Source organism: Phaseolus vulgaris, chromosome 10, assembly GCF_000499845.2.
Source record: "Phaseolus vulgaris cultivar G19833 chromosome 10, P. vulgaris v2.0, whole genome shotgun sequence".
In the NCBI taxonomy this organism is placed as follows: domain Eukaryota; kingdom Viridiplantae; phylum Streptophyta; class Magnoliopsida; order Fabales; family Fabaceae; genus Phaseolus; species Phaseolus vulgaris.
The window spans coordinates 6,622,089-6,635,689 of NC_023750.2; the positions used below are offsets into that span (position 1 = coordinate 6,622,089).

The 13,601-nt window shown below is 29.3% G+C and overlaps 1 protein-coding gene across 1 annotated transcript; it reads right to left on the reverse strand.

Moving 5' to 3' along the window:
* Positions 1-6,908: 6,908 nt before the first annotated feature.
* On the reverse strand, positions 6,909-9,842 carry LOC137818859 (transcription factor bHLH18-like). Its single transcript, XM_068622487.1, has 4 exons — positions 9,774-9,842; positions 9,289-9,669; positions 7,310-7,666; positions 6,909-7,046 (listed from the first exon to the last, which is right to left on the reverse strand). The coding sequence occupies exons 1-4, from the start codon at positions 9,807-9,809 to the stop codon at positions 6,963-6,965; spliced, it is 858 nt and encodes a 285-aa protein (XP_068478588.1). The 5' UTR covers positions 9,810-9,842; the 3' UTR covers positions 6,909-6,962.
* Positions 9,843-13,601: the final 3,759 nt, after the last annotated feature.

The following is a 13,601-nucleotide window of genomic DNA, read 5'->3' on the forward strand; positions in this document are numbered from 1 at the left end:
ACTTTCTAGAACACAACAAGGAAGATCAATCACAAGCCAAGGAGTGCATAGTTTAGGAAATCTGAATTTTATTTTGTGTAATTCAATTTCTTTGAGTTGTAATTACATTCAACCTTGATTAATTAGTGGATTAATCACGTGTAGACGGTGAGTGTGTCTTCAATGGCTCCAAGTGTCTAGAAGCCTCACCTTAGGAATCGTCTAGTATAAAGCTTTGTAGTTAGCAATCTTTAATTTGTGCTTAGTTAATTGCTTTACTTTAATTACTTGATTTGCATTGTTTAATTGCTTTGCATTGTTTTCCTTGCATAAAAAATGACTTTTCATTCCTAATTGTGATGTAAGTAAATTACTTAGAAAAAGAATTGGGTGAAGTTTTGAGGGATAGGTTTTGGCAAGGAAAGACTTGGTACTTAAGAAGTCCTAGTGACTCACCTCTCTTTCCTGGAAAGCTACCTTCATTACTTTCCTTTTCTTTCTTGAGGTAAAATACGTTTAACACAAAGCTTTAGTCATGTCAACTTACTCTTCTAAATCTAGTGAAAGTGATATAAAGTCCATTAAAACTCTTTTAAAACAATTAGTCAAGGACTTTCAATCACTCTCATATAGACAATTGGAACATAAGGCCCAAATCGAAGAGTTGAAAATGGCTAAAGAAAAGGATGAAAGCTCTCAAAAATCTAAAAAAATATATTCACATGCATCTAGTTCTCACAATCATGAATCTTTTGGGGAAGAAAGTCTTAGGATAAATGAATATTATCAACCACCCCCTAGGAGAACTAGAAGAGAAAGAAAAGAATAAGAAAGCACTAAGGAGGTTAGGGTAGATCTACCTTATTTCCATGGGAAAGAAAATGTAGAAACTTATCTAGATTGGGAAATGAAGGTAGAACAATTGTTTGCTTGCCATAGAGTAAGTGAGGAAAGAAAGGTACCCTTAACCATCTTAAGTTTTCAAGGAAATGCTATGAATTGGTGGATTGCCCTAAAAATTGAGAGACATCTCCACAAGGACCCTCCCATTACATATTGGAATGACCTTAGGGGAGCTTTGAGATGTCGCCATATTCCCTCATCCTACAAAAGGAAGTCAATGGACAAACTCTAAGGACTTCATCAAAAAAATCTAAGTGTAGAAGAATATTGGCTAAAGATGGCAATATACATGAAAAGGGTAAGGATTAACGAAGACAACCATACCACCATAGTTAGGTTTTTAAGTGGTCTCAAACTTAAGATAAGAAACAAAGTTGAACTTTTATCTTATAGAAATTTAAAAGACTTGATTCAACTTAGCATTAAAGTTGAAAAACAAATTCTGAGCAAAAAATCAAGTCAAAAACAAAGTTCATACTTTGTATCTTATGACAAGGATGAGTTCCAAAGAGGGGAAGAACATATAAAAGAAACATCTATAAAACTTTCCCAAAACCTAGCTGAGCATATCTCACACACTCAAGCTAAAGAAATTCAATGTTTAAAATGTCTTGGTAAGGGTCATTTAGCATCTAATTGTTCCAATGAAAGATCTATGATCTTAAGGAACAAAGATGAATATAGTAGCCAAGAAAAAGAAACTAGTGAGAGTGAAGAAAATAAGAAAAAGAAGAAGAAAGAAATAGAAAAGCCAAGTGAGGGGTTGTGTGAATCTAGAAAGAACGAGGAATATCTTACAACATCCCTTACAAGCATAGTGAAAAAAGAACCCTTTAAAGGGGATTGCATAGGTAAATATATAGTAGTTTATGATTACCTAAGCCACCTTAGGGAAGTTTTCTTAGTGTTTAGGGCTAATAGTTTGTTTGCTAATAGTGATAAATGTACTTTCTATGTTAATAGTGTAGTGTCTTTGGGTTTTATAGCTAACAAAAATGGGGTACATGTTGACCCTAAGAAAATCAAAGTCATCCAAGAATGGCCAACACAACAAAATGTAGGAGATGTTAGGAGTTGTCATGGTCTAGCAAGTTATTATAGGAGAATTGATCCTAACTTCTCAAGTCTAGCTTCACCACTCAGTGAGTTAGTGAAGAAAGACACTCCATTTTGTTGGATGAAGAAACATGAGCAAGCCTTTCAAAGGTTGAAAGCTCAACTCACCAATGCACCCATTCTAACTTTACCAAACTTTGTAAAAACTTTTGAGCTAGAGTGTGATGCATTGGGAGTAGGAATAGGTGTTGGGTTATTGCAAGGTGGGCACCCAATTGCATATTTTATTGAAAAACTTCATGGTGCAACCCTCAACTACCCCATCTATAACAAAGAGCTCTATGCACTTGTGAGGGCCCTGCATGAGTCTTTAAAATATTTAAAGGGTCAACGCAAGTTAAACAAAACACGTGCAAAGTGGATGAGATTTCTTGAGCAAATTCCATATGTTATCAAATACAAGAAGGGCAATACAACTATTGTGGTGGATACTATATCAAAGAGACATGCCCTATTTTCTAAATTTGGAGCCCAAATTCTTGGATTTAATAACATACCTAAACTTTATCAAGATTTTGCAACCACTTTTGTTAAGTATCAACATAGAGTACATGGAGGGTTTTATGTTTATGAGGGGTACTTATTTAAAGAAGAAAATTTTTGCATACCCCAAATAACACATAGAAAACTCTTTGGAAATGAATCACATATAGGAGAACTCATGGGCCAATTTAGAGTTGATAAAACTCTAGAGCTCTTAAAAGGAAAATTATTTTGGTTACCCATGAGGAAAGATGTTCAAAGACATTACCCTAAACGTATTTCTTATTTTAAAACTAACTCTAAGGCAATGTCTCATGAACTCTATGCTCCTTCACCTTTTGCAAGTGCTCTATGGGAAGACATAAACATAGATTTTATATTAGAACTTCCTAGGACAACAAAAGGTTTTGATTCCATTTTTATGGTCGTGGATAGGCTCTTCTTTAGAGAAGTGGTAAGACTTCATGGTTTATCTCCAAGCATAGTGTTGGATAGAGATCCAAAATTTGAAAACCATTTTTTGAGGATACTTTTGGAAAAACTTGGAACTAAGTTGAACTCTTCAAAGTCTTATCATCCTCAAACGAATGGTCAAAATAAAGTTGAAAATATAACTCTTCCTACTATGCCTAGAGTAATCATGAGAGATAATCACAACTCTAGGGATGAGTATGCATACAATAGGGTAGTTCACAAGACCACTAATATTTCCCTATTTGAAGTTGTATATGGGTTTGATCCTCTTACCCCTTTAGATTTGTTACCCATTCCTAATCCACATACCTTTGTGCATAAAGAAGAATCTACTAAAGTTGAATTTGTTAAAAGAATGCATGAGAGGATTAAAGAACAAATACAACAACAAATCAAGAAATATTATGAGAAGTTTCCAAAAACAATAGAAAAACAAGAGGAATGGCAACGTAATAAAATTGATACAACTGCTCAAACTAACACATTTGCTTTGTTTGATGATTCCCATAGATGGACGTTTGATCCGGGAGGACGAGCATAGTTGTCAAAGCAAGAGGCTGCTATCCGAGATCGACCCTGTGGATCTGAGGATAGATTTTCTCAAGAAGAAGGAGATGATGGACATCATCCAGCCACATACATCCCACTACTAATTACGAGGATGAAGCCTTGGATTTGAGGACAAATCCTTTTCAAGAGGGAGGGGATGATGGAAGAGGCCCCGACATCAATCCATTGAAAGGCCACCAAAATGTCAAATTGAGGCAACCACTAGAGTTATGGTCAAAGAGGGGTCAAAAGGACGCATTCTACATATCATAAACTCTAGTGTAGAATAGTTTTTACATTTTTGTCAAAAGTAGCATAGTTTAATTTTTTTGTATTTTTGTTGAAACATACAAAGTGGTACCTAAAATGCTAACCTAAGTTTAATTATAGTTACCTACTCCTAATTAAACTTAGGTCCAGCCCACATTTAGCCTAAGTGGAGCGTAAGGTTCTAGAACTCCTAGCACATGGAAGAATTCTAGAACCTACCTTCCATGTGCTGAATTTAGGAGCCACCTTCCCATGTGCCAACATTTGAATTCCCCTCCAATTCTCATTTTATATTTAGCCCACTCTTGCTATATATAGAGGAGCTTGGGTCATGTAAATGCAAGATTAATACATGAGTGAATTGCTGCCAAAATTGTGTCATTCTCACTCTTTGCCCAAAACCCCTTAGGTTAGGCTCTTAATCTTCCTAAACTGTCACCTTCCAAGAAGAGTTGGCCTCACCACTCTCATATCTTACTTCTCATGCACCTTCAAGATCACCACCACTCTTAGGAGGATCTTGTTCCACCTTCAATCCATGGAGCTTTCGCAAACCATCACCAAAACCGAAAAGAGGAGGACACAAATCCATCACTTCATATTTCATCTCTTTTATTTATCTTATTTTTTTTTACTATTTCTTTAATGTATACATTTTATTTTATTTTTTTTCAATAGAGATGTTTAGTTTATTTTATAAAATAATAACTTCAATTTTTTTACTCATTAAGAATCATATTGTTAAAATATTAAGTTCTTCAATAATATTACATTTGATTTATTGTGATAAAAAAATATAATTATTTAATTATTTTAAACATATTTAATTAAAAATAAATATAAATATAATTAATAAAAGATTAACACAAATAGTAATATATTATTTAATTTGATTAAATTTTGTATTTCATTTTTTCCACATTTTAATATAATTAAATAACAAAATAAAAAATCTATACCTATATATATAAAAGGATTTTCCAAGGTGCACTACATTTATTATTCCTAATTACTCTCCACTATTGTAGCAGTTTTAAATTTTTTTTAAGAAACACTTTTTATGATTCTCCACTACACATAAACCACTTACCCTACTTCCCACCTTCTTTATCTTTCTTTCCCACATACCTACTTTCCACATTCTTTTTTTACCATACTTCCCACATCTTGTGAAAAACTGATATATTATAAAAAAAATGTAATAAAATTAATAAGAAAAAAAGAGAAAATTGGAGAGAGGAATAAAGACTAGGAATAAATTGATAGTATGTTTTTAATGTTTTATTAATAGTTATAAATTTTCAATTTTTATTGTGTTGTAATATGTGAGTTTTTAAAGAGAAAAACAGACTTATGAGATCAGTTAAAGAAAGTCTTTTATAATGTTATCATTTGCATTTAAAATTGATTAATTTCATATTTTGGATATTTTCTTTTTTTTTAACGTAAATTTTATAATAAAGCAATATAGCATAGGTTCCTTTACAGATAAGTTAATATTGTTAACAAATATGAAATTTACTTGAAATTAATATATCAATACCCTTTTATGTTTATCTTATTAATTATTAACTTAGTTTTCTTTACTTTAATTAGTTTTATCAAAAAAATAGTATTAAAAAATTATATAAGCTTATTTTAAAAAATTATTTAGAATTTTAAAATTGTCTAATTAAAAGTAAATATAAATATTTATTTTTATAATTTTTTAAATGTTTTTTTAATATTTATTATTTTTTTCAGATTTTAATAGATTATATAACAAACACAAATTTGAAGACTAAATGTTGAAAATAGAAAGGAGAAATTAATACACGAGAAAAAATTTATAAAGAAAGGAGAAACAACACTATTCATATAACAAATATTATTTCAAAAATGAGATTGACATATATTTGACATTTGGCTCAATAAAAAAATGCAGTTAACAGAAATCTTATTACTGCTCCATACTATGATTTTATTTTTATTGGTGATAATCTGCATTGTAAAAATTTATATTTAATCAAAATAAAACTAAATTGAATAATCGATAAGTCTATCATGTATTACTACTATGTTAGCTATGTTTTTGATAAAATTTATGTTTACATGTATTCGTATTTATTAAAATGAACTTAAATTTATATTAATAGTATAAGTATCACTATAAGACAATCATGAAATAGAAACTAATTTTTAGTGACAAAAAATAATTAGTTGCTATAGTGACTAAATTAGAGACCATTTTAGAGACTAATTTTTTTTTTATTTCTAAATTAGTTTATATTATTGTTAAATGGTTTCTAAATTTGTATCTAATTAGCCACCAAGATTTTTGCTACCAAATTTAGAAACTAAATAATCGGTAGTTAAAACTTTGGTTGCTAACTAGATACCAATTTAGAAACCATTTCACAATAATAGAAACTGATTTAGAAATCAATTCTTTTTACTTTCTAAAATGGTCTTTAATTTAGTTACTATAGCAACTAATTTTTTTTTTGTCTCTAAAATTGGTTTCTATTTCATGTTTTTCTTGTAGTGTATGTGAATAATAATATTGTTTATTCACTTTTAATATTAAACATAATTATATATAAATAATAAAAATAAAAAATGTAGACAAGCACGTCAGTGCCTGTATTCCTACTAGTAGCTAGTAATGATAATGTCAATTGAGCCACGTATAGTTTACAAATAAGTGTGTTAATCCTAATAGGTTTAGCCCTATGTGATAACTAAAGTTGACATCTTTAGAATGAATAGCTATTTATTGAAAATATTTTCTATAATTAATTTTTTTTCCAATTAATCATAAAATAAAATAAAAATTATTAACATGCATTTTATACATTTAAATTGATTTCAATATTTAAATAAATTTGTTTATATATGCTTGAAACTAACATAGTTATAACCTATAATTAGAAAATATGTTGCATTCTAAGTGATGAATGAATAACTAGCATATGCCTTGATAATACAAAGAAGTTTAAATCGACATTATGTCAAATTTTCTTAACTTTTATAATAACTCTCTAATTAAATTCAATAAGTGATTTTCGTTGTTATTTTTATAAAAAAAATAATATAAATAGAAGTATTAAAGATATTCTAATTCTTATACATAAAAACCTCAACACAAATAAGTATGAGCTTAGAAAAAAAAAACCAACAAAGTGATTGTTAACAAAAAAATTAAGTAATTATTGTTGCAAGTTATATAATTTCAATAAATCCTCACTTAAATTTTTGACTAGGTCATCTATTGCCATGCCGAAATGTTGCGCCTGCACAATACATTACAATACTTGATTATGTTCACACACAAAAAAAATCTTTATAAATATTTCTATTAAAAAATGGCTTAAATTTTTTAATAAATTAACTGATGTAAGAGCTAATTTATGAAGAAATTTACATGAAGTTTCTTTAGAAAAAAAATCATTAAAAAAGATTTTCTTAAAACATAATATTTATGGAGAATTTTCCTCTAAACAAGTCCTAGCTAATAATATTTTTTTCTTTTTGCATGGATGATATTGGATGGTACCTTAGCAATGATAGAAATGTTTAGGGTAGAAGTCCCAAATGGCAGAACACTGCTACAAGCTACGGAGAGATTGTGAGATGCAAGCATGGACAAAAACTTTGTAACAATGTGCTCTCGTTTCTCACAAGTAACTCTGATTATTACATCTTCACCTGAAACACTTACATTAACTTTAGGAAAAGTAAGTCTATCATCTAAACCATTGTTAGAATTCTCTGAAATGTTAACATTGGATTTGTTGTTTCTGCAGCACTCTGCATATTCTATCTTACTGTGTTGTTCCTGCAAATCTTTTACACGATTCTGTAGATACTTCACATAATCGACAGTTTTGCCTACGATAGATAACTTGTCCAACTGCACAAAGAAATATTTTACTTTTAAGCTACCATACCAACCAAATTCAAAAATGTTTCACATAACTTGGATGGTTGATTCTATTCTTTTTATTACGCTTGGCTTTAATTTTGACACTCATTTCACTTTGATGGTTTTATTCGTTTTGTAATGTCAACTTGAATTAATATGAGGATGTGGAAATAAACCACAAATCCTTTATTGATTTTTGGGGTTTTTTTTTATGAAGGTGGGATCATTTTACTTATTTTTTTTACTAAAATGAAGTTGTTTTTGAGAAAATTATGGATATGGAAAAATGCCAACTAACATGAATTTTTTGACATATTGGTAGTGAGTTGATTTTAGATTGACACATTTTAGAGGTTTCACTTTATTTATGATTTTTGAATTAACAATTATAGTGATAAGCTCAAAACAGATTGTCATTGGACACGAACTTAACCAATTGGTTAAGTAAGTGTAAAAGTTCTCTTATAGAGAACAAAAGAGGAAAAAAATACAATTATATAGTGATGATGATGAGGTGCGAAATTTAAGACAATATAAGATAGAAATGACAAAAGATGACCGAATGGAAAAGAACAATGGTGCAAATGACAAAGCAAAAAAGAAAGAGTAAGAGAAGCTTATGGATGATGGAGGAAGTGGTCACGCCACTTGGAGTGGTGGAAGACTCCAAGATGAGTGGTGAAGAGTCGCCACTTTAATAAAAAAAATGTTTCTGTGTCACATCAAATTGAAAAGACGGAACACTCGCATTCTAATATGAACTAGGACACTTAACGAGGAAATTAAGAAATACAAACTCCATTGTAATATTACAGTGTAAAAGTTATGAATTTATTATGTAGTTGATGAGGTGCTCATAAGTTGCCATTGTGAATTAAAATTAAATAGGTAAGTTAGAAACTGAAATATAAACTTTTGGAGGAATAAGTCTTCTTATGACTTACCTAATTAATATAAATATAAAAAAATACTTATCATGCTTAACTCATACAAACTAAAACTTAACTTGTGTAAAATATTGTTACTTTCTATTTATAATTAAGGATGATAATACTTACTAACCACCCTCAAATCACCAAAATATATATATATATATATATATATATTAATTAGTTAAATTCTGAATAACTTATTAAATATCAATCTACAAATTATTTATCAATAATAAAAATTAATTTAGATACTAATTTTTTTAAATTTAAAATAATATCTAACTTAATTAATATGATAAATAATTTTTTAAAATTAATTTTTATTTAATAATTTTTTAGTTGATATAGTAATAATTATTATTTAACTATTAAAACTTTAATTACTAAATTAGTATCTAATTAGTTACTAACTTTAATAAAGTAAATTTCTTTGCGAAATTCATGTTAATAAAAGTTTTCATATTTTATATTTTTTTTTTCACTAAAGAAAATTATAAAATTGACACAAGAGTTTATAAAAATAACTATTTTTTATAGCAAATTCATAAAACAAATCACAAATATAAAAAGGTTATAGTAGTACTTACTCATTTTTTTATCTGCATCAAAGATGAAGAGGAAATAGAAAACATAACTAAACCTATAAGTTGAAGAAAAATAGAAAGGGTTTGAAGTGACCTTTTTCAAACCAGGAACCATGGCTGAAAGTTCTACAAGCAAGGTGCTGATTTTCTCTCTCCTCTTCCTCTCAGCCATTATGTGTTGTTGCGACAGAGAAGAGCTTCTTCCCTTCAAAGGCTTTTCATGGAATGATTTATCAGGAACATTTGACACCACAGTGGAATCCTCAAAAGAGAGATTGCAGGATGAAACTACTTGGTTCTTCTCCGAATTAGAATTCGCATGTTGTGTGTTCCTTTCCAAACATGAACCATTGTTGTTGCTGCTGCTGTTAGCAAAATCTGAATCACAAGGCACTGAACTCACCACCTTCATCAATTCTTCCTCAAGAGTGTTCATGTTGTGTTCATTGAACATATGCAACTCATCATCCATTTCCTGCAAAAGGGATAGAACCATTTTCATAACAACCAAAAAGTATATATATATATATGATATAAATGCTTGCATGATTCTAATGTAATGGATGTTGAGTATATTACCAAATCAGAAAACCATTTTTCCCATGTTTCATCCATTGTTTATGCCAACTATAGTTTCATTTTGTGTATTGTATATATATTGATGAAGAAATCACAGTTATTGATGTGATACACCCTTGAAGAATGAGGCTGAAAAAAAAAACACTTCAATGGAATTATAGGAACTATATGCCACCACTTTGTACCACTTACAAAAAATAAAAAAGCAAGTGGCCACCAAAAAAACTCCAAACACGTGCATAAATAGAATGGTCCTACAATAATAATAAAAAATTTGATTCCAAAGACATATACTAGACGGCAAAAAAGATTTGGATTACATTAATAAAATATTATTTTTTTAAGTTTTAAAAAGTTAAAATAAAAAAAAATTAAAATGAAAATTTCATATATTAAAAGAAAAATTACAAAAAATTATTAAAAATGATTTTGTATAATGGTCTAGACAAGTAAAATAAGATGAATTTTATATTGCAAATAAGCTTAAAAAAGAAAAAAAAACAATTTATTTGTTTAGATTTTCAGGCTTTTTTTTGGAAAAAGGTACTAGGTGTGTAAAAGAATAAACAAAAAAAGTCAAATGTAAATTAATTGAAGAAAAATAGAATAAAAAAATAGAAATTAACGACAAAAATAGTTATATGATTTTTAAAAAATAAATTTATAATGTATTATGTAAATTTAGCTGTAAAATATATTGTCACAACATATGTCATATAACATCTCTTATTATAACAAAATTAATTACGTAAACTTTGATTATGAGATTACTATTTATTTTTAGGATGTTTTTGGTGAAAAAAAGTATAGGATTCACAACTTATTTCTTAGCTCTTTAATTAATATTATATTTTTATATTAAAGTGTTTATGGTTAATATTTTTATTCTTAAAATCTAATATAACTATCAGTGAAATATTTAATAAGAGTATATTGAAAATATTAATTAAGCATGAAAATTTTAACCTATTTAACAATAATAAATATTTGAAGATATAAAAAAGTAAGTTTTTTTATTGAAATAATTCAAGATATTTTCGCTTCTTTGGAATAACAAAATCTTCGCTTCAAACCAAGAAAAAAGAAATATGCTCAAACGCTAAAGACATAAACGTCACAAAATGTAAAAATACGTCATTTTCTCACCTCTCTATTTTCGTGCTTAATAAAAGTTAAAATTATTTATATATTTTATTCAATTTTTTAAAAATGTAACAAGTGTTATAAGTAATGATTAAAAAACTTAACATTTAGGCCTAGCGAAACTAACTAAGATGTTTTGATGTCTCCAAATTTATGTGAAAAGTTTGAAGATCTTACTGATATGTTTATGTTGTCTAGTAGTTTTTAACTTGTTAATTCACTTCTTGAAATGATCTAAGCTCATTTGATCTTTATCTTTCTTGAAAGAAGTATTTTCTTAAAAGTTGAGAATTTTTATTTAGTTGTTTTTTAAATCAACCAGTTGAAAAAACTATTATTCAAGGGTTTGAGGCTAAGACAAGTTTTTCAACCTATTGAATTGTTGAAACAACCTCTTGTTTGAAACTTAATGATTTTTAAAATGATTTGGAAAAATTGTGCTTATTTTGTCTTTGCTGTCAAACAGAAACAATCGGTTATTCCGATAAAACAACCGGTTGTTTTTATGAAAACCTTAACAAAAAATATATTTCAATCGATTGTTTTGGAAAACAACCTGTTATTTTCATAACAAAATTCCGTTAAGTGGTTTGATTTAGTTTTAAATGATTCCAACTACTTTTAGTTTTTTATCTAACACTTTGACCACTTGATTGGGTTTATATAAAGGCAACTTGACATTCTTTTCAAGACTAAGAAAGAGAGATTACTTAAAACGTTTTTCAAGAATTCAAGAATTGGGTTTTGTATACTTCTAAACTATAGCTTCGTAATACCCAGGTGTATTCTATTATCTTATCCTCGAACATTGTATTTCTGCATGTTCTTGTATAAGGTAGTTTCAGAAAAGTGTTTTTGGAAATTGTGGTGTTGCCAAAGAGTGGTGTGTGTTCTTGAGGGGTTCAAGATCATCACTCTTGGTGTGTGTTTTGTAATCTAGGGTTGATTACAGAGTGAATTCTCAGTGGTTAACTAAGGACTGGATGTAACTCTTGGTTAAGAGTGAAGCAGTATAAACCTCTTGTGTGATTCTCTCTATCTCTTCTCTTATAAACTATTTTAACTTGGTTTTATATTTTGTTGGTATAAACAACCGGTTGTTTTGAGAAAACAACAAGTTGATTTTCTATAAATAACCTTGAAACAAAATTTTTAATTAGTTGAACAGAAAATTAATTGGTTGATTTTTCAGAACTTTTCACTCTACTTCCAAACTTTGCGAAAATCTTGCGAAAACAATTCATCCCCTCTTTTTAAAATGGCTGAAAAACTACCCTTTGGAGAGGGTGCTTCTATAAATGGATCACCTTTATTTTGTGGACTGAACTATCAATTTTGATAAGTAAGAATAAAAAATTTTGTTGAATCAATTGATAGAGGAATCTGGGATGTTATGACAAATGGCCCTTTTGTACCTAAGCTTGAAAAAAATGATGTTTCCATTGAAAAATCTTGACCCCAATGGACTGAGATTGAAAATAAAGACTCAATATGATTGCATTGCCAAGAACATTATCACTTCTGCTTTGAATTCAGATGAATTTTTCAGGGTCTCTCAATGTGCATCTACAAAGGAGATGTGGGACATCCTTGAGGTTACCCTTGAAGGCACAACTGATGTGAAGAGGGCAAGGAAGCATCCCTTGATCCAAGAATATGAAATGTTCAGGATGCTTAAAGGGGAAATAATCTCGAATGTACAAAAACGATTCACCCACATAATGAATCACCTCATTAGCCTAGGCAAAGTCTTTGAAAGGGAGAATTTGAACATCAAGATCCTTAAATGCTTGTATAGATCTTGGTAAAAAAAAGGTCACTGCAATTTCAGAATCCAAGCATTTGAACACACTGACCACTACCTCCTTGTTTGGAAAGCTAAGGGAGCATGAACTAGAGATTAATTGGCTTAATGACCAAGAAAATGAAGAAAAGCATGTGAAAAACATTGCTTTAAGAACTACTGGTCATAAGGATGGTCAAGACTCAAGTGAATGCAGTGATAGTGAGACTCTCAACTTACTCAGAAGGAAGTTTGGCAAGTTCTTAAAGAAGAACAGTTGGAAAAGAATCAACCCTCAAACAGGTATAATAGTAAGAAAATAAGTAAATTTAATTCTACAAACTATACTTGTTTTGGATGTGGTAAACAATGTTACATCAAGGTTGATTGTCCAAACAATGAGAACAAAGAGAAAAGGGGCTAATAAAAGTTTGAAAAGAGAGGCAAAGCAAGAAGAGCCTACATAGCTTGACAAGGTAATGATGACTCATCCTCAAGTTCATCATCAAAGGAAGATTAAGAAGCCAATATGTGTTTGATGGCAAAGGAAGAACTAGAATCAAGCAATGTAAGTTCAAGCAATTCTATTAATTTTGAGAACTATAGCAAACTTTTTGATGCCTTCAAACAAACTCATGAGGAAGCTAACAGGTTGGCCCTATTGAAAAACTGGTTGAAAGGGTTAAACAACTGGTTGGAAAATAGAGTCAAGACCTTAGAAGAAGAGTTAAGCAATTCAAAAACTGATTTTGAAAACCTAGAAATGATTTACCAAAACTCTTCTCGTAAGTGTGTTGGCACAAGCTTTTGTAAAAATTGTGAATCTCTTCAAAAGAAGGTTAAAATACCTTTTAAAAATCGTTGACAAGTTTTCCATAGGCCAATCCAATCTTGAAATTGTT